General features: G+C 37.4%; 1 protein-coding gene and 1 long non-coding RNA gene across 4 annotated transcripts in view; both read left to right on the top strand.

Annotated features, from left to right (window-relative positions):
* GPM6A (glycoprotein M6A) overlaps window positions 1–16,961 on the top strand; it is a 108,728-nt gene extending 91,767 nt beyond the window's left edge. For both annotated transcript variants that reach the window (XM_064148880.1, XM_064148879.1), the window contains exons 4-7: window positions 5,720–5,873; window positions 6,519–6,595; window positions 7,881–7,946; window positions 14,615–16,961. In XM_064148880.1, the coding sequence (XP_064004950.1) occupies window positions 5,720–5,873; window positions 6,519–6,595; window positions 7,881–7,946; window positions 14,615–14,767 (450 nt within the window). In that variant the 3' untranslated portion in view covers window positions 14,768–16,961. The remainder of the gene's footprint in view (window positions 1–5,719; window positions 5,874–6,518; window positions 6,596–7,880; window positions 7,947–14,614) is intronic.
* Window positions 16,962–19,270: 2,309 nt separating this feature from the next.
* The window catches only part of LOC135178212 (uncharacterized), a 72,734-nt gene continuing 67,044 nt past the window's right edge, over window positions 19,271–24,960 (top strand). For both annotated transcript variants that reach the window (XR_010303434.1, XR_010303430.1), the window contains exon 1: window positions 19,271–19,343. This is a non-coding gene — a long non-coding RNA (uncharacterized LOC135178212). The remainder of the gene's footprint in view (window positions 19,344–24,960) is intronic.

Here is a 24,960-nt window from a genome sequence, read left to right as displayed (position 1 = left end):
GCTTGTCTAGGGAGTCAATATAAAGCATGTATACAAATAAACTGAAAGAAATTATTCATGTGAGTACTGAGTGGCTTGGTTGATAAAATTACATAGCAAGATGAGCTTTCTGATGTTAAGTTTTATTGAGGCACTTCTCAATTTGTTGCTGTGTGTCAACATTTTGTTTTCTAGTAAGGTAGAGTGTTCTGTGTTTACTTTGTTTCCATTTCAAATCCATCTCTCTATACTAACAATAACTTTTGGACAGGATTTTGTGATCTCAGTCCCTAGGGTCACTGAAGCAATCATATGATGGTTGTTTTTTTTTTTCAGAAGTATTACATTACAAAACAAAACAAGAGCAGTATTTGAAAGTCAGTGGATGTGTTTTATGTGGGACAAGTGTCCATAAAATTTTATCTGAAAATTTGTTCCTACTAAAATGGATAGGGTTTGGGCAGTGTTTGCAGTGAAAATGGGATTTCAAGCAGCTATGACCTCCATGAAAGCTGTTGTGCTGTATACCTATGATTTCAGAACATGCTCTGAAATCACTACTTCCTGACATTTCATTAAAAAAAAACCCAAACCTTTTCATAAGGGTTGGTGATTCACTTACTTTGATCATTTATGATTAAAGAAAGCTGTTACCGACAATCAAAAGCTTATAAAATCTGATGAGTGCATTTTACCAGCCATGCTGTTGGCACAATAAATTAACCACTACAAAAGTTGAAGATTTGTTTTGTTGAAATAATTATTTACTTTAGCTATTGTTTCCCTATGTGAACTGATTATTGATCAGTCAAATTTTGTCTTTAAGATTTGTTAGGTGAATTTCACTATCACTTCTATTTTGATTTGGGTTTATGTTTGGCTTTTAAGAGTGAAAATTGAACTGATCAGAGAAAGTAATTTTCACTACCAACACAATACAGAGTGTACTAAAGAACAAACTGTGATACCTCTTTAAGATGCTGTACTACTATTCCACAAGTCTTTGGCTTGTCACATAGCAGAATGCTACTTCAAAGGAGAAAGATCCCTTTGAATCTCAGCAGACTGAGTTTTGAATTTAATTCCTGTATTGAACAGGCTCCTTAAGCATTTCTTGTAAGGTCTTTGGGAGGAAGATTCTGAAAGCAGAGAAAATTATTTTTAAAAAGCTTCAGTCTTTCAATGGTGGTTTAAAAAAAATCACAATTTCATTCCATTGTAACAAGAATTTATAAGGTAATACCTCCTCTTGCTAGAAAATAACGACTTGTGCAAGGTTACACTTTCTGCTGTAGGGGCAACAAAAGGCAAAAGGTTATTATTGCTCAAATCGCAGTATTGTGGTTTTCTTCACTGATGTCAGTGATAGCAGCTTCCATGGAATAACTCATTGCCAAGAGAATTAATGTGAAGTTTTGCATTTTAGGTATTCTTACATTAAACAAATGCAATTTGTCAATCTTTTCCCATCATCTTCTTCATATTATGGCAGGAATTTGGTTATATCGTTGACCACTAGCTCTTCAGACAGTGTGACTGAAAGGGGAAAAACAAAGTTCTTCCTTTTCTAAAATATTCACTGCATAAAATCATAGAATCAGTCAGGGTTGGAAGACACCACTAAGATCATATAGTTCCAACCCCCCTGCCATGGGCAGGAACACCTCACACTAGATCAGCCTGTCTAGAGCATCATATAGCCTGGCCTTAAACACCTCCAGGGATGGGGCTTCAACCATCTCCCTCAGTAAACCCTTCCAGGGTCTCACCACCCACATGATGAAGAACTTCTTCCTAGCACCCAGTCTGAATCTATCCATTTCTAACTTTGTTCCATTCCCCCTAGTCCTATCACTACATGACATCCTAGAAAGTCCCTTCCCAGATTACTTGTAGGCCCCTTTAAGATACTGAAAGGCAAAAATAAGGTCACCTCGGAGCCTTCTCCTCTGCAGACTGAACAGCTCCAACTCCCTCAGTCTCTCCTCATATCAGAGGTGCTCCAGCCCTCTGATCATCCTTGTGGTCCTTCTCTGGACATGCTGCAGCATATCAATATCCCTCTTGTAATAGGGGCTCTAGAGCTGGATGCAGTAATCCAGGTGGGATCTCGCTAGTGTGGAGTAGAGGGGGAAAATCACAACCTGCTGACCACTCTTCTCTTGATGTAGCCCAGGATCTGGCTGGCTTTCTGGGCTGCAAGAGCGCACTGATGGCTCATACTGAGCTTCTTGTCCACCAGCACCCCCATGTCCCTCTCCTCAGACCTGCTCTCAAGCCACTCACTGCCCAGCCTATATTGGTGCTTGGGATTGCCTCGACGCAGATGCAGGACACTGCACTTGGTCTTGTTGAACTTCATGAGATTGGCTTGTGCCCACCACACAGCTTGGTGTCATCAGCAATCTTGCTGAGGGTGCACTCAATGCCACTGTCGTTGTTGCCGACAGGGTGTTAAACAAGACTGGTCTCAGGACTGATCCTTCCACCAAATGGATTCATGTTCTTAAAAGAGAATCCTTCCATAAAATTGCAGGCAATTGTCTCTCAGCAGACAGCTCTTGAGACTTGCAGCAACTAGCATCTGACAGAATTCTCCTCTTATTCTATGCCCAAGGCAGATTATTTTTTTAGAGCCTAATAAGATCTGTTATAGCCTCTTTGCTATAACAATGCTTTGTATTCAGTACAGATTTTTTTTAGCAAGCTTCTTAAGCAATCAAGACTACAGAGTGTTTCATTCCTCTATAGGCCATAAAATAAAAAGATATTAAATAGGAATTGTAATTCTCATAGTAAGGCTAATATGTTTTCTCCATTTGGTCCTAACCACAGAATAGGAATATTCCTGAATCTGTGTGGAGCTCCATCTTAAAAGAAATTTTAAAAGTTAGTACTGTTCAATGATATAACAGGTATCAAAGGTTTACTTATCCATTAAATTATCATGCATGTACAACACTGAGACATATAATACTTTTTTATAAAGTTCAGAAGTTCTAGAAGAAGGCTCAAAAATGAGGTTTCATAAAATATACACTAGGAGGCTGATCTTACTTATCATCATAGAATCAGCCAGGTTGGAAGAGACCTCCAAGATCATCCAGTCCAACCTAGCACCCAGCCCTATCCAGTCAACTACACCATGGCACTGAGTGCCTCATCCAGTCTTTTCTTGAACATCTCCAGGGATGGTGACTCCACCACCTCCCTGGGCAGCCCATTCCAATGGCAAATCACTCTCTCTGTGAAGAACTTGCTCCTAATTAATTAATAACTGAGTGTACAATACTTCTAAAATATAGTACACTAAGAAATGAAAAACTGTTCTGGAAACACAGAGAAAACCCACTTTCTTATTTCCTGCTTCAGAAAAATTGAGTACAACTCTTTAGCTTTGTAATGAATTAAAATCAGACATAGCAATTTAGCTGGGAATTCATAGCCCTGAAGTGAAACTACATTTCCAAGTAATTTTCCAAGTAATTATTTGTAAATGAGTGTCTGGGGTTGGAGCAGATGTTCTTTCATTAGCTTTAACAGTGTAATATGGAGTGGGGAAAAAAACCCCAACCAACCAAAAAAAAAAAACAAATCCAAACCAAACCAAAAAAAGCAAACCAAACAAACCACACCACCCCAAAACAATAAAGGAGCAAAATGAATAGGAATGTGTAAAGAACAGTATTTAGTTTTATTGACTATTTTGTCTGCTTCAGATGGGATAGAATTGTCATCATATAAAGGAAACGAAATACAGAGAAGTCTACTGTAACATTCAAGTGTGTATTTATTACAGACCTTGCTATTATTTCATCTGTGTTATCAGTTGGTTGGTTTTTATTTTTTTTTTTTGGAGAGGAACACAACCATTATCTTCATGAATGAATTTTCAAAAGTCTCTGAACATAATCAGATAGATACATGTGCCTTTTAAACTAGTTTGATGTTAAGGAAAAAGTTAAAATGGTACATAATTTACAAAGTTGCAGGTAAAGCTGAAGCGTTGAGTACTGAGGAAATGAATAGAAAGCAGATATCTAAAGTATTAAACAGAATAGTTCTAATATTTATACTACTTTATTTTCACTTTGCTGCATACTTCTGATAATTCTTTTCAGTGCTATAAATTCTCCAGTTTTTCAACCTATTGCTGCAAGCTCCATCTGCCTAGGGACAGTCAGGAAAATTAATCTGAATTTAATTTTAAACTGGATTAATTAAAGTACATTACATCTCTACGTAAATACACTTCCTCGGAATTAAAATGTCTTTTACTTAATATTCTTCGGAAGCGAATTAAAGTAAATAAAATTAAGGTCTTGCTTGAGAATGTCTATCCCATAACATCAAAATAAAATCACCACATTTAAAATTCAAAGCTTTTTTATTTGCATCACTTTTCCTGATCAGGTCAACAAGCACAAGCCATCCCTCTAACATTTTTTTACTGCCATTTATAATCCTTCTGAATATGAACTTATATAATTTCTATAATTGAAGGATGTCTTTATGTTAGGCTTCTTCCTTCCTCACCTGATGTAAGAGACCTCACATTTTAAAAGAACCATAAAATGTTGTCTATTTCACCCTTAATTTTTTCTTTAAGGCTTAATTTAAAGCAGACTGTGGACCAATTTTTTCAGCTTTCTTAGAGTCTTAGTCTTATTCTCAGCTCTTGTTCTCAAAGTCAATATTTTTCTGTGGTAAACAGTTAGGAAAATGTTAGTGTGATGAGGGTTTGGGGTTTTGTTGTTTCAGTAATGTGTTTACATTCATCAGCATTTCTGAAACCATCAAATCTTGGGGCTTTAGATTAAATCTTTAGAGGCTGACTTATCTTCTGCATTTCATCTTATAGCATCTTCATTTCCTTCGCACAGCATAAAATGAAAAGGTATTTTTTTTATTGATGAATCTATCTGTTAGTCATCTCAGGCGAACATTGGAGTAGTAATGTAGAATCCATACAAATTTACACAAGCTGGGTGTGCTAGCATAGCTATCATCCCTGAAGTAGAGTTCGGTGCCTCCTACAAGCAGATTGCTATATTCTTGAGTCTCATGGCTAAGAAAATAAAATGTGTAGCCTTTGGGAAACACATTGTAAAGCAGGTAAATTAATGTGCTTCTTATTAACAGAGGTAAGTACTCTTGTTTGTTCTGAATGATGTATGCTCCAAATATGTCTGAACAGAGTGATAAAACGGCAAATGTATTGTGTCTTATTGGTTCAGTGCAGAGTGGATCTGCCAGTGAGATTTGGCGGCAACCATGGATAGTGACTCAGTTTTATTGAGACTGAGATTTTAAAAGCAAAAGCAAGCAAAACCTGTATTATTTCATTCTAATTTTCTTTGCGCCATGACTCATAGCAGAAAAAACCCTATGTGAGTTCTCATCTTAACTACGGAGTAGCAGTGATGAAAGAGAGGGAGAGACATGCTTCACAATGCATGCAGCTGCCTCTACTTCAGATGTGGTGCTTTGCATTAAGCGTAGGCCCAATAGTGACAGTAACGTGGAGTAAGCTTGTTCTTCAGAAATTTCACGTTAGTGTTCCATCACTCACTTCGATTAGACCATGAATTTCTAATCAGAATGCAATTTAAATAAGAACAGAAACAGACAAAAGCAGTCTGAAATGTGTCTATTACTTCTCTGTAGTTTATTTTTTGCAAGGGGGAATCAGTCAAGTTCTGACTTACCACCGGTTTTATTTTCCCCTCTTTTACTGCAGTTTATTATGCTGACATACATCTTTATGTTGGCCTGGCTTGGTGTTACAGCTTTCACTTCCTTGCCTGTTTACATGTACTTCAATCTGTGGACCATTTGCCGAAATGCCACCATAGTGGATGGAGCTAATCTCTGCTTGGATCTTCGCCAGTATGGTATGTGAACGAAGAACATTAAATCAATCAAGATTTCACAAACAAAAGCATCACATTGCTTTGCTTCCATTTATCTGAAATTAACTGTTTCAGTGTTTCTGAAGTAACTATTAAACATCTCTTTCTGTCCTTTTACCCACTAGTCAAGGCAGTATATTAAAGATGCACTGCATTTCCAGGCCTGACAATATTGAAGCGGCATTGTCCGTCTTCCCAGAATTGTTGCGCTAAAGATCCTGAATTCCACCGTTTTATGGTCAGTGAAGCCAAGGCTGTCCTTAAATTTCTCATTCTCCACCAGTCCCTCCTTGGTGGTGAGAACAAAGTCTTCTTTCAGTATCAAATCATTACCCCTTGTTTTACCAATACATGCCTGGGTAGAAAGTCCTTTTCCAGCTTTCCTGAAGGCATTGGAAAGTTGCTGTAAGATCTCCTCACAGTCTTCTCAGGCTGAACAACCCCAGCTCTCAGCCTGCCCTCATAGGGAAGATGCTCTAGTCTCCTGATCATCAATTAAAAAAAAAAGGTTGTTAAAAATTCCTGCGAAGAAGCCAAGATTTTCTGTCTCTTATTTTTTGTGGCTCACATGAAGTAATCTGTCATGTACTAGCAATACTAAATGCTGTGATGTTTATTCTGCTGCAGGTATTGTAACTATTGGAGAGGAAAAGAAGGTTTGCACTTCATCAGAAAGTTTCATCAAGATGTGTGACTCTAATGAGGTGAATAAATGTGATAATACTTTTATCATATCTATAATATATGTTACAGTGGAATGTAACTGATGTGGTGTTTTCTTCTTACTGTTAATGTTCTACTTCTAACTATAGTGATTATATGGAAACACAGTGGAGAATACAGCCAGCAAGTACTTTTCCTAAGTCTTTTGCCACATAAAAAAATTAGTCTGTGCAGTTTCTCCAGACATTTGTTTTATAAATACATTTGTTGTGGGTTTTTTTAAGAATTCCTTTGTCATGTATATTTTTACTAAGATTTTTTTCTGAAAGCTAATGCACTTGCTGTACAGTGGATAGGTCTATATAGTGAATCACTGTTTGATTGCTGCTATCACAGGAGAGTAAAGATTTCAAATGGATTTGACCAAATCTTGCAATCTGTTAGGATAATAACTCCTACTACATTTCTCTTTGTCGTTTTTCCCTTAGGCAAAAGCCACTTACTTCAGTACAGGCCAGGTTTCTGGGTTGTTAACAATCAAGAATAAAGTCAGGAGAAATAAAATCACACCTATCTGAAATAGAAAATAAGTCTAAAATCTTGATCCCTCTGAAGACAGAGGCTACTTTGCTAAATGTTTCTCCAGGTCTTACTGCGTCTGAATAAATCTTCTTAGAGTTAAGGCACACAGTCTGTCTTTCTACTAAAACCATTTCAGAAAATGCAGCCCTTGCTGTGCAGTCAACACTCAGTGGCTGCTGTGTAAAACAGATCACTGATATTACAATCAAAGGTAATGATATTGAGTGTTTAGAGTGGGGAATGTGGTCACCCTGGATTATTTCATTAATCTTGCTTATACTGTATCACTGTGAACATATTCTGTTGGCAAATTTAGGAGGGAAGTAAATCAATATGAGATGAGAAATCTACAGTTAATGAAGAGAAACAGGGTTTTCTTAGTCTCTTTAATGCTACTAGAGAAACAGCCATAACCATTTGTAAAGCTGGTAAGGTAAGATTGCAACTTTAAAAAAAAAAAAAAAAGAAAGAAAAAACGGATGGTGGACTGTTTATTTTAAAGGAATTATTTTTCATAGCATTTATGATTTAAATACACTATTTTAAAACATGCTTCATCCATTAGATGAGTATTGTAAAACAAGCAACAAAACACCAACCATAAGCACAATGTCAATCTTTTGCAAAAAGAAGCAGGGTGGCTCTATTTAGCAAGGTAATTATTTGCTCTGTCATTCTGACTTTTTGTTCAATTTCTGTTTATTGTACCACCATGAAAGTCCTTTTCTTTGTCCCACTTTGCAGCTTAACATGACATTCCACTTATTCATTGTGGCACTTGCTGGAGCTGGAGCGGCAGTCATTGCTATGGTAAGCTACCCAATGCTCTGTGGTCCCATCCTTGTTTCAATTGCTAATACATTCTGGTTGTTACTTAGTATTGGTATTGATCGATTTTCATACTGTCACTCAATGCTATTACTGAAATGCACTCATGTTACTCAAAACTATGTCTTATCCTTTTTTCAGTTTCTAATATAATGATGGATTCCCTTTGAAGCAGAATTTCATGATTACTTCTTATGGATAAAAATCCACATTCTACAAATGTTAACGTTCTCTTGCTGTGATCAGCTCTGCCTAAGCTCACATGTCCCACAGCTATAGTAATATACTTTTATGATCTATGCCTCTCTGTACCTTCACAGGCTTGCCATGCTGCTATTTTGGGAACAGACCCTTTCTCTCGGTCCTGTGCATATATGTGAATGGTCAATCCTCTCGGGACTAATTTTTCCTTTTATTTTGTAAAAAAGATTACTTTGATGACATTTTACCAATGAGAACGTTCCACAGAGAAAAATTCCATGAGCTACTGCCTTGTTTTTCTATCTTGCCTGTTGTGCCTGCTTAAACATAAAGATATTTTTAGAATGGAGTTTCTGTACAAGTGCAATGAGAAATGAAGAATGACTGTTACTCAGTACTGACACATTTTATAAGAAAAGTGTTAGGGAATAGTGATTACTATTTCTACTGTTACTAGTAATTTTTCACTGAATCCTGGGCCCGTAAATATTAAATTCTCCTTAGAATTGCATTTATTAAAAAGAACAGTCAGAGAATATTCAACAAAGCTAGATTATTGTTTTTTAGTCTCTGCCATTTTCTCAGTATTACATGACGCTATGCCAACACAACGGAGACAGCTAAAGGAAAAACATGTACTTTCTGTAGACAAGACCACAAGTAATAAATATATTAATAGAATATAATTAATATCAATAATTAATTTTATTTTCCAAATAGAGACTTTTCTGCTACTAGCTGCAAAACTAATAATAGTAATCATAATAATGAGGATAATAACAACACCAACACCAACATATATTTGCATTAGGAAAGTATATCCAAGAGACCATTAGATATCCAGTATGTTACTGTTTTGAAGTGTATTTACAGAATCACAGAATGCACTGCATTGAAGGAGTCATCTAGTCCAACACCCCTGCAGTAAACAGGGATATCCCCAGCTAGATCTGATTGCTCAGAGCTCTCTAAAGACTAACCTTGAACGTCTCCAGGGATGTGGATTCCACCAGCAACCTGGGCATTCTGCAGTAGCAATTAGCAAATGGTAATTTGCTCAGATAACAATTCTGAATTTCAAAGAAGAGGTTTGAATGAGAACAGCCACCAGATGTTTTTCAATGAAAACAAACACATCTTCATTGGGAGCAAATTAAGTAGGTACATTGAGCAATGTAATTTAAATATGTAAAAAACCCCAAAGCTTAAAACCCACAACTCTTCAAAGCTCACAATACCATATAAAAGATGCCATAGATGTTCTATACCAATCAGTAATCTACTAGGAGTTCACTTTGATGGCTCACATTTATTAACATATTTTTGAATATGTTGTGCTTTATTGTGTTTTAAGGCTTCACAGAGTGGGCACGGTAACACTCATTATTTCAATAGAAAGACACATTCAGAGACTAAGTTCTATTAAATTGTCCAAGTGTTGGTAAATGTTTGCATTCTATTGTGTAACTAAATAATTTGGTTTTAACCTGCTGAAGACTAGCACATTCCACTCCCATGGTGATAATTTCTGAAAGTGGCATATCAGACCACATTTATAGGCTAAGCAGTGTATGTCACAGTAGGAGCAGAATGGGGACAAGACATGAGAGAAAATTGAAGATAACAGAAAAAATAAAATAGCAGTCCTTTACAAAAGAGAAATCATATTAATTTATTGCCATTTAAAAACATTTCTTGCAAATAGTTACTTTAGCATAGCTCATCTGACTAAAGTAGTTTGCATTTATTACCAGCCAGTAAGAGTAGTGCATCATCAGTGAGACTAATGACTAACCAAATTGGTAAAACCTGTCTTTAAATGGCATTTTAAGTCATTGTATTGAAATATTCCACTGCATACTCACTTCTGCATTTGTGGAAGTCTTTAAATGGCATTTTAAGTCATTGCATTGAAATACTCCACTGCATACTCACTTCTGCATTTGTGGAAGTCTTTAAATGGCATTTTAAGTCATTGCATTGAAATATTCCACTGCATACTCACTTCTGCATTTGTGGACATTTGCAAGAGCCAGATTAATAATTACAGATTTCCTTAACTCTTTTAATGTCAGTATATGTCATGAAATTTGCCAAAGAAATCAGCTTGTTCATAAATATTAAAGCCATCTGTCAGCAGGATAGTTTTATAGAACTTGCATTTTTTTAAAAGTGTTTTTAAAAATGTAGTAATTTACTGAAAAAAAAAACCAAAACAAATTTGTTGATATTTGCAAATCCCTTTGCTCACAAATCACAATTTTCCTATGTCTATTACTTTGCTCTCTATTTCAGATTTGTTTATGAATGTTAGAATTTTTTCTCAATTCACTAGCTGCCTCTTTAATCTTCAAAGGAGAAGCCTACAGGTTAGGATTGATGCATAGAAAAACATAGATTTTTTTACAGTGTGCGTCAGGGAAAGCTTTATTTTGCATAGAAGGAAAATGTCAAATAGTTTGTTTCAAAAATGTGTCATTCTTACACTTCAGCCCAAGGAGATAAAGCCTGATAGAATTATTTATGTTGTAGATCCTTTTTGTGAGTCTTAAGCATAGAATATTGAATCACATTTAATGTTCACTGATTCTGAATATTACTGTCTTTTATTATGTCTGGGTAAGAAGTGGATGCAGAAATGGTCATTGAAGTAATGCATAATAGCTTAATAATTTTACTATTGTCAGTGTTGTGGAGATAGAAGACATGAAGTTGTTTAAATTTAAATTATACCATCTCAAAGGGTTGATTGTAAAGCTATTAAGCACTCTGCCTGCAGTGTTTTCCCCAAATCACTACATCAAAACTGAATTATGAGATGCACAGTTTCCCTTCTCAAAAGTTACCATGTGAACAGTACTCTCTGCCTGAACTTCTGCCGAAGTTATGTCCTATAAGACTGAGATGCAGTCAATGCTCCTTTGATGAACAAGGAAAACATATGTGGTCTAGTCCCTTTTCCCCAGTATTATTGTGATCTTCTGCAGAATACTAGGTGCATGTAAGGAAAAGAGAGCAGTTATTTAGACTTCTGCCCTGGTAAGCTGATGGCATGTCCTAAAATGAAAAACAAACAAACAAAAAGACCCTAGCTTAGATGCAACTCTGCAGTTTTAAAAGGTTGAAGTATACTTTTACCTTATGAAGTATATTAAACTGGAATGTTTCATAAGTATGGAAAGACCCTGAGTTGCCTCTCATATGTCTGTAAATGAAACATCCTGAGGCAGACTATGGAAGCTGCCCTGCTTCAATTTGAATAGGCCTTCACAGGACCCCACTGGCTTCAGGGTGTTCAGGTCATGGAACTGCAAAATGCAATTAGACAGCCACTTAAAGATGATCTTCATAGTGTGGCAATGTTACCTAGGAACCTGTCCTTAAACAGAAAAAAATAAAGATGATGGGACCGCTAAATGTATAAATGTCATTACAGAACATCATTATGTATTTGAGATTATATTCATTATACAACCAAAATTAATTCCTTCCAGGAAAGCCATTCTACTTATAGTGAATATGAACTCCAAGAGTTTTCAACAGTTGTTCTAGAAGTTTGGTTGTGTAGGGTTTTTTTAAGTTGGAGTTTAAAGAAGGTCAGATCGTGTCCCCTGTACCTTCAGAATATTCTTTTTATAGGTAAAAAATGCCAAGTGAAACTGAAGACATTAGGTTTAAATTTGTCTCTTACTAGGTCTTACCAAACATTTAGTGAGAAATCTGCTTACATGGCTGCATTTCCATCACACGTTATTCAGTTGCCAAGTTTTCTAGCAGATTAGTTTTCAAAGGTTAGGAAGATGTGAGTATACTGCTCAGATACCACTCCTAGGATTCTCGTGTCTACAATCTGTTTGAGGTTCAGATTGCACTTTTCAAGAGAAATCTTACATTCAAAGGACCATCACTTGTGTTTTCAGTGGATGCAGGTTGTAATTGCTTTGAAATGACAGAATTGATTGGATTTTAAGGGTGTTACTTCTGATTTTTCTCAAGAGTTTTACTGCAGGGGAAGTTCTATTCAGCAGAATTAATATTCACCATTAATGTCTCTCACTTGATTTAGCAATGCCTGATTCGGAGACTGTTCAATGGTGAAAACTTTTGGAGCGGGTGACTTAGATACAAAGCATTTCCTTTTCCTGTTTGCCAGATTATGACCACATGAAGTGTCCCAGAGCAACACTACATGCTGCCATCTCTAGCACTTGCACTACTATCACAGATTATGCTAGTAATATTACACTATTTTTTCCTTCTTTATGGCTCCTCTCCTAGTTCTTGTGTTCCTCAAGTAGGGATTAACTGGGTGAAAGCTCACTATAAGGTACGAGGATAAAAAGGCACCAAAAGTATTCACTCTGAAGTGTTTCAGAATGGTTTCCTTGATCTTAATTATCCACATTAAGAAATGCATATAACAGTGCTCATTACCACCAAGCATTTGAGGAAAAAGCCAACATTTGTATTTCCAAAAAAGCAAAAACATACTAAATGGGTTCTGTTCACTTACTATGCATCTAAAATACTCATATATCTAAAACAAGTCCAATAATAAGAGGATAATGTGCACAATCTCAAAGTGTTTTCATGATTACTCTATTCCATTTTCCAGTAATTGAATTCTAGTTTAGTTTGTCAGTTTCTTAGGGAAGAGTGGAATCTTTTTGACTTCAAGAATTGTTTTTTGTGGTGACTGAGACAGTGGATTAAGGAATTTAAGAGATGCTTTCATGAGAAAGTATCTGAAAACCTGCTAAGGGAAGAATAAATGTCCAGAGAGTCCTAGAATAAACTAGCTGAATATTAATACTGAACATTTTTATTTTCTGGAAGAATACAGAGTCAATAGAACATATCCTAAGGTAAGAGTGAGACAAGTTTGAGAAGGTCACGGAGGCTTCCTGTGAGCAGATCCAGCAGACTGAAGGTAGGACATCTGAGGTCTGCCTTCAAAAGGGAAGTTTTCAAAATCTTCAGATACTCTGAAATGTCTAGACTTGGGAAGTTGGAGTGGACAAGATAGCAGTTCTCTATCAGGCAGCCAAAGGGCATGGCCAGAAAGCATGAAGATTAAGCAAACTCAGGAATTTTGAATAAAGTAGCATTGGCAGCAGTTCTTTGGAGGCCTCAGCTTCATTCCTTGTACTAGTGTTACATTAAAATTTGTCACTTTGACTGTTCATTGCCACCATTTAGAAGACTAAGTGGTCATTAAGTTCAGTCACTGGCAGCCATACCAGGTGATTTTAATAAACTACTAAGCTCCATCTCAAAGGCAATTTGGGTGCTATACATCTTCTATAATGGAAAACATTTGAAAAACCTAATTTTTCTACTGGTAAGATACCTTTCACTAACTTTCAGATTAGATTTATTCAAAGCCTTATGAAAAAACATTTGTTCATGTGACAATATTGCCAATATCCTTTAATTGGTGTTTAATCCTCAGATGTATTCATAGACATTTGGTCCTTCTCATTTACTAACGCAAATAAACCAAGCTTTTGGGAATATGTCATCATAATTTGTCCAGTAACTTGCACTGGCTGCAAATGATCCCTTCTTTTTAGACATCTTTTAAATTTTGATTTTGGAAAGCTCCCAATTTTTTTTTTTTTTTAAAGAAGGAGGTATTTTTGCATGTTAAAAAATGTACATAGAACACAAATATAATTCCTGTGTCATTCATGATGGACAGAAGTCTTTTAAAATCATACAGACTGCTTTATTTTTCTAGACAGCATAAAGAATTACACACACACACACATATATATAGTGGTGTAACTAATACAGTAATGAAGTAAAAATGCTCGAGTAAAATGATGAGAAATGTGCCTTTTTAAGATCTTGAGTTTATTTCTTAACTGCATTTTGTCACATTTTGCCTAGCTGAAAATATTCTTTGGTTTTTGACATTTTTTACCTAAATTAGCTGGATTTGACAAAATAGCTAGAAGTGGCATGGCTAAGAGGATTGCTAATGCTAACTTTACTGAGAAAGAAAAAGCAATTCTTTTTCTATTGTAATGCATATGTAATCACAAGACTACAGATATGTCTACCACACGTTTCTGTCTTAAGCAACTGCTTTAACAAATAGTGTTTCAATGGAGAGAAGTCTGCAAGAAATAGCAAGAAGATATTTTTCCACATAGATTTTCAGACTGGCTGAAATAGTGAAGCAGGGATGATCTGATGAGTTTTTAGATTTTAATTTTTTTATAACCATGGCTACCAACTCCTAGTCACAGTAACAGTAGCAGCTGTCAGTTGAGTAATCTGAAGATGAATGGAATTCATACTGTGTAGCTGTATTGCTTCTTGATTTAACAATGTTTAGTTCCCTCTGATGAAAACCCAATCTGAGTCCTAGAGCTTTCATGACTGAACCTGTTCTATTCTGATTAGGTCTGCTGTTTCTTACCTCTGTGTTACCTCCCTTACAGGTCCATTATCTCATGGTGTTGTCTGCCAACTGGGCCTATGTGAAAGATGCATGCAGAATGCAGAAATACGAAGATATTAAATCAAAGGAGGAACAAGAGCTTCATGATATTCATTCTACTCGCTCTAAAGAGAGGCTCAACGCTTACACATAAAAGAAACCCTGTCTTACTTTCTAATATGTGAATGCTTTGTTGTTTAACTAAAGGCTATCCAACCATTTTAAAACCAATTGGAAGTGCTTCTCACAAAAGATAGTTTGGGTGACTTACATATCACCTCTGTACAATTCTTGGTTGTCTAGCACTTGGTTTCTTAATTAGTTCTTACTCTGTGTAACCATTCTCTACCACAAAGCTCCTAAATAGCCTTTCCTAATTTCTTTTAATCTAATTAGTTCTGCTAGATCAAATATACTAAACTATTGTCAAATACAGATATGTGTTTGATTTTTTTAATCACTTTGTATGTGTTATGCATAACACTTTTTGCATTGTTTCTTATATGTTTTTGGGAAAAAAAAGTAGCTTTTTATACTTTTTAGTTTTGAGTTCGATAACCACTTTAACTACAGGTATACTTCAAAGGGACCATTGTACATGATGTACAATATATAGAGAAACCATTCAGATGACTTTCCTTATATATGGAAAACTTGCCAGATGGACCCTGATCAATGTGAGTGAAAGTCCTAAGAAAGTTTTAAACAAAGGTGCAATTTCTAAATTTGTAATAGTGGGTAAAAAAAAAAAAAAAAGGAAAAAATAAAGAAAAAGGAAAAAAAAAGAGGAAAAAGAAAGAAAAAAAAAAGAAAAAAGTGCTTCTTATCTTTGTTAACATTGTATTATTATTGATGTTTTTAAATAATATTCTCATGTTCCAAGTTCAATGGGTGATAATTCCTGTTTGTATTGTGAGCATGCAGCCTGTGGTGCTAACAATGCATGGCCACTTGCCTTTTGAAGGAATTTAATACCACGGCTACCTGTTAAAGACTTATGGTATATAGACAATTGTTAATTAAGTGATATAGTTATCCATAGTTTTTTACAGAATGATCTCTCTTTAATTCAATGATGATTGGAGCTGTTCATGTGATAACGTAAGAAATTACTGCTTAGCTACATTTATGAAAGTGATACATAAAAAAATACCGTGACCATAGGATCAGATGTCTTTTTACCTGCTTAAAAAAGTTAAATGGATTGCACCTGTCTGAACTGTACATGACACATTAAAAGAGACTTCCATAAATGTTATAGCTTGGCTTCTAGCTTTCCTACACATACTGGTTTACCTGTACTATGTTAAAGTAAGGTGAAAAACCACTACAGAGTTTATTATTTGAAAGTGTAGTAATATATTTGAACATTTATTTTGATAGGAAAATGTTATCAGAAAGATAGATCATCTTAATTTGGAATAATTACCTGTATCAAAAAAAAACCAGAAAACCCTAATTAAGCAAAGTCAGTATTGCTGGACCAAATTTGGTGGAGGTTGGTGGGGTTTTTTTTGTTTGTTTGCTTGGGTTTTGTTTGGGCTTTTTTGTCTTTTTTTTGTTTGGTTTTTGTTTGTTTGGTTGGTTGGGTTTTTTTGCCTATTTCTAATGCTACAAGAATGCTGTAAAAGTGTCTTTTAAAGTGATGTAGCCTGACAAGACATTTTTGTCAGTGTTAAAAATCTTAGGTAGTTTTGTGCACTTATTGGACCATTGTGAATTCTCTCAGTGTAAGTGCATTTCTAATAAAACTTATTGAGTAAAACTCTTCTTTGTACTATTACTAGTCATGCATCATCAGTAATTTTTAACAATTCTTGTAGTAAGTAGAGGGTAATGACTATAGTTACTTGTGGCATGATAATGCATTAAGTAGTATTAGTTGATTGAATTTTTTTTCTTTTCTTTTGCCTGTTTTGGGTTTTTTTGGTTGTGTTTTTGATTTGAGGTTTTGGACTGTTTTCCTTTTTTTTTTTACACTTAGGCTGTCCTATAGGGTCAACAGTTTTCTGAAAATGTGCAGTACCGGTATTACAGTTCTGCAAAAAGTATTAGGGACCTCTTTTGCATTCTATATTGTAGTGTTTCAGTTTTGTGTCTTAAAACGTTTGTGCTGATTTTTAAAATTATGTCTTTTAAACTCATGTAACAATGTTAATGCTTTTGGCTCTTCTCTGGTATTAGAGTTTGTATTTTCACAAAGAATGCTTTGTAGCAGGCATTACAATTAATCTGTTTTGTACATAAATGTGCCAACAGCTTGATGGTGGCGTTTTTGAAATGTAGAACAAAGTGCTTGCAAAAAAATGTAATAAACACACTTGTGTACTTTGTGTACTTATTAATAACTGTTTGTGAGGTGTAGTGTTTTTTTTCTCCTTTGCCTACATTATACCAATCATTGTAATCTGAAATGGAAGAGGTTTGTTCCTTCTATTGTCCTTGCTATTGGAGGGCTGTTCTCAATATTATGCATTTTTTGTACAACCTACTTTTAGATGTTCAAGAAGATAGCTCCTGTAACAGAAATTATGAGAGCAAAGAGTAAAATTAGAAGAAGAAATATTCTGGAGATGTTACATCAATTAAAGAATATGTGTTTGTCAAATCTGTGACAGAAAAAAAGAATCTTATTGTGGTGAATCACTAAAAAATCCATACTCATCTCTCATGACGTAGTTCCCTCTGACCTGTACTTTCAGAAATCACACAGAGGTAAAGCTGTAGTGTGCAGCCTTTCTATGGTTAGAAATCGTGCCTCAGTCTTGGAAAATTTATTCCCCTGCATTAAAACTTGTTCATTGTTCATGCATAGGTTTCTTTAAATATGTCTCTTAATCAACATTTAGCGTCAGAAATTCTGTATCCCAGGATTAAGAGAGTAAAATAATTTCTAAGAGTAGAATTTCATAGTCTAGGAAGAGTCAGGTAGCATGAGACATACTTATATCTTTTAACAGATCAGTCAAGAGAACAACTGGGCAAGGTTCTCATTACTGCACTAAATTTTGAACAGTTCAACAAGTTCTGGTCTGACATCAGTTTGAATGCTGCTGAGGATACTTGATACCAGGGTGTTACAGTAGCTAATACTTAGTTCTTGTTAACAATGCTACATTACTTAAAGGTATATAAGGTCATTGAAATGGTTAAACCAAATCTGTGGCTGTGCCATTTAACATGGTATCATTAAGGAAAATTAATTAAATACAGTTCCACAACGTTTTTGTTTCTTAGTTAACGAGCTATTGTACAGCTCTTTGTGTGCTCTTGATCAGACTGCATGCCATAATAGCAAACAGTTTCTCAGCAGCAACACAAGCCAATGGAGCAGAGGAGCTTTCCAGAGCACAGCACAGCAGTCATAATTGGTTCACATCAAACTATGCATATATTTGGTTTCTTTGACCCTCTTTCTTTGTTGCCAGCCTAAGCTGATTTTTTCCTGAGGTAGGTTGCATGGATCTTGATTTCTACATTCTCTTCTGTGCTTAATCTAATGCTGTGACTACTGTGCTTTTCAGAAACAAGGAGACCAATTGTAGATCAATCTTTGTTCTTTGGTGCAGTTTGGTTTTTATGCTACTTAAAAGTTTAGTTAAATGGAAATTCCAGTTTCAGTTTTTTCCAGCCCCACTTCCTCAGTTTTGTGTTTTCTTACCACTTTACTGTGCCCTATCAATAGTGTTAATAGCATATTACCAAAAAAGATCCAAAAAATGCCTTATAACCTAACCTCATCACCTTTTAAAATTGTTTTTAATAAGGTTATTTTATCCCTCAGCAGCATCACATCAGCATTCCTGTTTTCAGCACAACCACACAGCTGTTCAATCAACATAATTTAGGCAAGAGTTCAGTGCACCACAGATGTGGGGATGAGTGTTGATAGCAGAAGTGATATAGTTAAAAGCACGAGGCACTGAAATAATTTCCTAATTTTCTGTTTCTAGGTAGTTAATGATACTATTTTATTTGTCACAGGAGCTAAAACAAAATAAGAGGATTTCTATTATAACTGGCAACACATCTACAAATTAATTGTTTTAATAATATATGCAATTATTAGTCTTGAATTAATGCAGTTATTTAAATTGTAATATGCATACATTAATCATAATTATTATTGTACATCAGCATGGTTTTAATTCACCTTCAGTTGGCATAGTAGATTTTAGGAACGAATTTTTTTGTACTGGCAAAATATTTTAGAGTTTTTTAGAGTTCTTTCCACCGTTAAGAGCCAATGCATTTTTCAGTTATTCACCTCTGGGTTAACACAAGTATTAATCCTTCTGAAGAACATGACTCAAGTTGGCTAAGCCATAAAACAGCAGCCTATAATCTATTTCATCCCAGGAGGGGAAAGTTGGTGTTTACACATGTTCTCTTTAAAAAAGCAACAGTTTATTTCTATTGGATTGCACAGAAACCCTGCAGACAGACACTGTTAGTCAGCATACTAATTTATGTGCATTTCAGCACTGCCTCCATTTTGGATAGATGGACATTGAAGAGAACAAGTTCAAAGAACTTTGTGTATTTAACAGCTCCTTCTATCTCACACACATTCTTCTGACTTGCATTTTCTGCAAGAAAGAAACTCCAGCAGTTTTGGAATTTTGAGAATTTCAACTGTAGTTTCTTCTTCTTTCAGATATCTGTGGATGATCCCAGCACTTCAGAGGATTATTTCTGGTTTTAACAGTTATTATCAATGATGGTGACAGGTAAGTGATTCTGATCTGGCTTCTAGTAGAGTAGTGGATCTTTGGATTATGGCAGTCTAAGTATCAGCAGTTACTCTGCAGGGAGAAATTTGTCATGAGAAAGTTGTTCTACCCATGTTGTACAAGCTGCTGTGGACTTTTTCCCATGTCAGGTGGAGCACAGACGGCTAAATTGCAGTTGATCCTTGAACTCGCATTGCTGAACTTCCGATACTTGAAAGAGATGATTTAGGGACAAGTACATCTTCTCTAGAAGCAATAAGGTGATGTCAAGCAGAAGGTCTTTTCACAGCATCTGCCACATTTACAGCATTAACACAGCAACAACTGAAACTTTGGCATTAGATCTCAATCATACTAAAAAAAAGATCTGAAAACAGTAACAAGAGGCTTGTGTGAATATCCTGTGGTTCTGCATGTTGAGTTATTCAAGCCAGAAATGCTGTGTAAGCCAGAACAGTGATAAGAGATTTTCCAGACTGTCTAAATATTTCTTCTTCTCAGCTGTCCAGAAAAAATATACTTATCCGTGAGTCATTTTCTTACAGTTAATAGAGAATATTTTTGTCTCTGAGACTGTAAGTCCTGCATTTTAAAAAGAGGATTAGTCACCTGTATTTCCCCTTAAGGATAAATATTAATTTAAGAATGAAGCTCACTGGTGAACAAATTTGTGCTCAACAAGTTCATGTCCCAGTTAAAGCATGCAAAGCAGTTCTTGGAATTTTATAACTCAGTCAGTTTAGTCTGCATGTGCAATCACACCCTGGCAAGTTCAGTCTTTTAGAATAATAACCTAAATCAAGTTGGACACAGCAGCTTATCGTCAGGTTCTAGCTGGCTGGTTTGAGTTGATCAAGCAGACCAAAACCTTGCTCAAGAAGGCAGTGTTCAATCCCTCATTATTGCTACCATCTTGTGAAGTATGAAATAAGGCTAGGCAGGAATGCCTCACAAAGTATTTAGTTAATTTCTGTGTTGTCCCTTTGAAATTTGCCTTTATTCTTCTCCTGCTGTTCCTTGTGCCATAACTTATTGTATAATATGTTGATATTGAGAAGCAAGGTCTCACCAATAGGACAGAGGTGTACAATGTGGCTGGAGACAGGGATAAGGAGAGTGAAAAAGAGCAAGACAGGGACAAGGAAATGTAAGATTTTCCTTTCCTAGTAAGCCCCACCTGCAAGCTAATAAACTTGGATCAGGACTTGCACATCAACTGAAGAATTAGACACAAGTATGCCTCATAAGACTCATGGACTTGACTAGTGAGAATTTCTGACAAGGTCCAAAAGGAAAATACTCTCTGGATCATACTGATTTGGGGCAGTCTGAAGCTGTATTTCTCCTCAAAGGAGCAGATGGTTGAGAGAATCCTGTAGCTGCAAGTTACCTTTAATTGTCACAGCAGGACCAAATCTCTGGTGGTCTGGCCATGTGTTCTCGGTTTCCTTTTCCAGCATGAGTAACACGATGGCAGAGCAGATGTATCACATATGTGGCTGCATGGAACAATCACGTAGAGTTTGTGTCATTTAAAGCAGCTCAGGGGATGATGCAGAAGAGGACCATGGCTGCAGACATAATACTAGAGCACTGAAGAAAGAATGTTTTTCAAAAAGAGAAAGGAATAAAGTCAGGATGTAGGACTGAGCAGCCTGGAAAATCTGGGTTTGTATAATTTGCTTACAACCTAGGTACATGTGTTAAGATTGTTTGCAATGTAATGGAGTTAATTGATTGCATTTTTCATATCTTTTCAATATACACAGACACACAGGAAATATAATCTGATAAAACAGAACATATATATATATATACACACACACATACATATTTAAAATATACAGTTAAGCAGTGCTCTCTTGTCTCAAATTGCACTATTCCAACTACAGAAGAAGAGTCAGCCAGGATCCTGCAGGCTTTTATAGTGTTCTGATGTCCTGTAGTCCTGTAAGCTCATTCTCTTTATTCCACATGTTTAGGGGTTTTCTGAACCTACAGTGAAAAATACAATTAGGGGGTACCTGGGTAAATCAAACACACTTGAGAAGACACAGCCATGACTTTTATGAATGGAAGTATATCAACAAATCTATTGGAGTCTTTTAAGGGTGTCAACAGCCATGTGTTTATCAGCACTCACTTTCATTTCCAATTTTGTTTAGACATCCAAAAGTCTTCTGGTGTAGTTTCTTGTCAAAATATAGGCAAATCCTTGTATGGGTAAATAATTGGTTAACAGATAAAAAGTAAGACAGTTCTTATATGTTGTGGAGGCAAGGAATTAATGTGTCTGAGTCAGGAATATATAGAAGAAGAATAGAGTTATTTTATTTTCCTGAAACCTGGCCCCAAAACTGTATACAGAAATTAATTTAGTTTTAATTAGCAGATTCAGTTTGAGAAGATCTTACAAGGACACCACAGATAAATTTGACTACTTTGGAAGTCAGGAGTTGGAAAAGGCTAAGCTACTTACCAGAGCCTTCCCCACTATTAACCAGGCTGAGCCAAAAGCTCACTCACAGGTGAGCCAGGCTGGCTGAGAGGAAGGGCAGTCCAGATGCTTGTCCCCTCCCTCTCTTTGAAAAGACATCCGAGCATCGTTAGGCCTATCAAGCCTGCATAAAGGGTGCTCACGGTGGGAAGCCGTCCAAAGCTGGGACGGTCCTGTCCCTCAGGAGCTTGTCCTTTGGAGGACCAGGGGACTCTTTCTGCAGGAACTATCTAGGCAGGGAACAACTCTAAGGCAGGAACCCCAAGGTGGGAAGTACCCCAATATTTATACCTTTCCTAGACAAAGAGCTGAGTTAGCACTGCCCAGGCATGAAGGCCACAGCCAATGCCCAACCCGATCCCAGCGTGGGCACTGCACGGGCAGCCCTTGTACCAGAAGGGCCCTTTGCTCCCCCCCTTCACACCTGCAGAGCAGGGGGGGAAGGAACAGGTTTTTCACACCTTTTCCTCTCCCATTCAAATCACGGAGGGAGAGGAATTTTGGGGTATACAGGACTCCAGAGCATTATATTGGAGGAAAGTAATTTTTGAGCTCTGGCTTCTAGACTAGCTTATCTTTAAGGAGAATTGATACAGATACCTCCCCCACTCTCAGGCACATTGTCTGCTCATTTCTGTGTTTTATGAGGATCGTTGTCTCTGGCAAATCCTGCCTGACAGACCTGGTGGCCTTCTATGAACAGGTCACAGCATTGATAGATGAGGGGCGAGCAACTGATGTCATTTACCTGGGCCTGAGCAAGGCCTTTGGCACTGTCCCGCACCACATCCTGGTCTGCAAGCTGGTGGCACATGGGTTTGATGGGTGACCACTAGATTGGCTTGATGGCTGCAGCCAAAGAGTGGCTGTCAACAGGTCCATGTCCAAGTGGAGGCCAGTGACAAGTGGAGTCCCTCAGGGATCAGTCCTGGGACCAGTCTTCTTCAACATCTTTGTCAGTGCCATGGACAGTGGCCCTGAGTGAACCCTCAGCAGGTTTGCTGACCACACCAAGCTGTGTGGTGCAGCAGACGGGCTGGAGGGAAGGGATCCATCCAGAGAGACCTGGATTGGCTGGAGAGGTGGGCACAAGCCAGCCTCATGAGGTTCAACAAGACCAAGTGCAGTGTCCTGCATCTGGGTTGGGGCAATCCCAAGCACAAATACAGGCTGGGCAGTGATAGGCTGGAGAGCAGCCCTGAGCAGAGGGACTTGGGGGTGCTGGTGGATGAGAAGCTCAACATGATCCATCAGTGAGCTCTTGCAGCCCAGAGGGCCAACCAGATCCTGGGCTGCAGCAGGAGAAGTGTGGCCAGCAGGTGGAGTGAGGTGATTCTCCCTCTCTACTGTACTCTGCTGAGACCCCACCTGGAGTACTGCATCCAGTTCTGGAGCCCCCATTACAAGAAGGCTGTGGAGATGCTGGAGCATGTCCTGAGAGGGGCCACTGGGATGACCAGAGGGCTGGAGCAGCTCTGCTGTGAGCACAGATTGAAAGAGTTGGGGCTGCTCACTCTGCAGAAGAGGAGACTCCCAGGTGACCTTCTTGTGGCCTTCCGGTATCTGAAGGGGCCTACAAAAAAGCTGGGGAGGGACTTTTCCGGATATCAGGGAGTGACAGGACTAGGGGGAATGGAGCAAAGCTGGAGGTGGGTAGGCTCAGGCTGGACATGAAGACAAAGTTGTTCACCATGAGAGTGGTGAGAGGCTGGAATGGGTTGCCCAGGGAGGTGTTTGAGGCCTTGTCCCTGGAAGTGTTTAAGGCCAGGCTGGATGAGGCCAAGGCCAGGCTGGATGAAGCTGTGGGCAGCCTGCTCTAGGGTAGGGTGTCCCTGCCCATGGGAGGGGGGTTGGAACTAGGTGATCCTTGTGGTTCCTTCTGACCCTGACTGACTCTATGATTCTACGATTCTGACTTCTGGGACATACAGTGCTCTTTTCTTTGTTCCTAGTATGAGTTAATGTCATTTCAGTTATTCTTGTCTCAGAGGAAATTGTTTCTGCTGTAGGTGGTAAGCAGCAACAAGTTCCCTTACAAGAGCTGCCCTAATAATTCCCTTTACTTGCTTGGAATCCTTTGTAGGGAACACCTCTCAATGCAGGCCCTCCTCCTTTGTAACAGCAGCGTAGCCAGAGCATAAATCTCCACTCTACACTAATATTAATGCCACCCCTAAAGGAAAAGTGTAAATTTAATTATTAGGCAATTGTTTTTTTCCTGACAAGAAATGGCATTTATTTTATTCTAACACATTAAATGGATACTTGTGCAAATAAGATAATCTATGAAAAGAATAGAAGCTTTGACTCTTTCTTATGAGCCTATTCAGCTTGTTTTGATTTCTGCTAATAGAACTGAACAAGTAGAAATTAAACAAACTGAAAAAATAGAAACTGAATGCCTCTGGCTTCATAGTGCTATTTTCCTTCCCCTTTGGATCTTCCAAGCATCCTGGCAGAAGTGTTGAGCACCTGGGATTTCTCTCAGAATTTTCCATGTGCAAGTCCATGTGTGAGCAGATTTTTTCCCCCCATCTCTAACAAGCTAAATAGTGGTTTTCCGTCACTCTGAAATCTCTGAAATGTAACCTCAGGTGCTATAACTTCACACTTGCTTTCCTCTAACACTTTTCCTCACACCCCCTTCACCAACGTGTTAAGGTTCTTCTTTCACTACCCCTGAGTAAAGCCAGTGGTGGGCCCAGCATCCGCCTTCATCTTTGCAAATCAGGTCTGCTCCAGCTGCAAGTGGCTAAGAATGGCACTGGGATTAATTTTACCTGACTCTGAGCAAATGTGAAGCTGTACCCAGTTGAATCCCTGCCACAGTTACTCAGTGTGCTTCTCTGACATGTTCCCAGCCTGATTATCCAAATTTGAGGAATAAATGGTAATGAGGGGACCCTGCGAAGACTCTGGGGAAAATGTTAACTAAGGAGAAAAATCTGAGCTCCTTAAAAAAATTTTTATCATCCTTCACTATTCCTAACATAGAAACAAGGAGAAACCAGGAACTAGAGGAATCTTTATGCATATAATGTAATGTTATTGTGAACACTAGGCAACTTTGTGCTATGCAATACTTATCGATATTCAAGATCTGGTATTGTTCTTCAT

This window comes from Pogoniulus pusillus, chromosome 9 (genome assembly GCF_015220805.1).
Source record: "Pogoniulus pusillus isolate bPogPus1 chromosome 9, bPogPus1.pri, whole genome shotgun sequence".
NCBI classification, from domain to species: domain Eukaryota; kingdom Metazoa; phylum Chordata; class Aves; order Piciformes; family Lybiidae; genus Pogoniulus; species Pogoniulus pusillus.
This window is presented reverse-complemented; position numbering and strand designations above follow the sequence as displayed.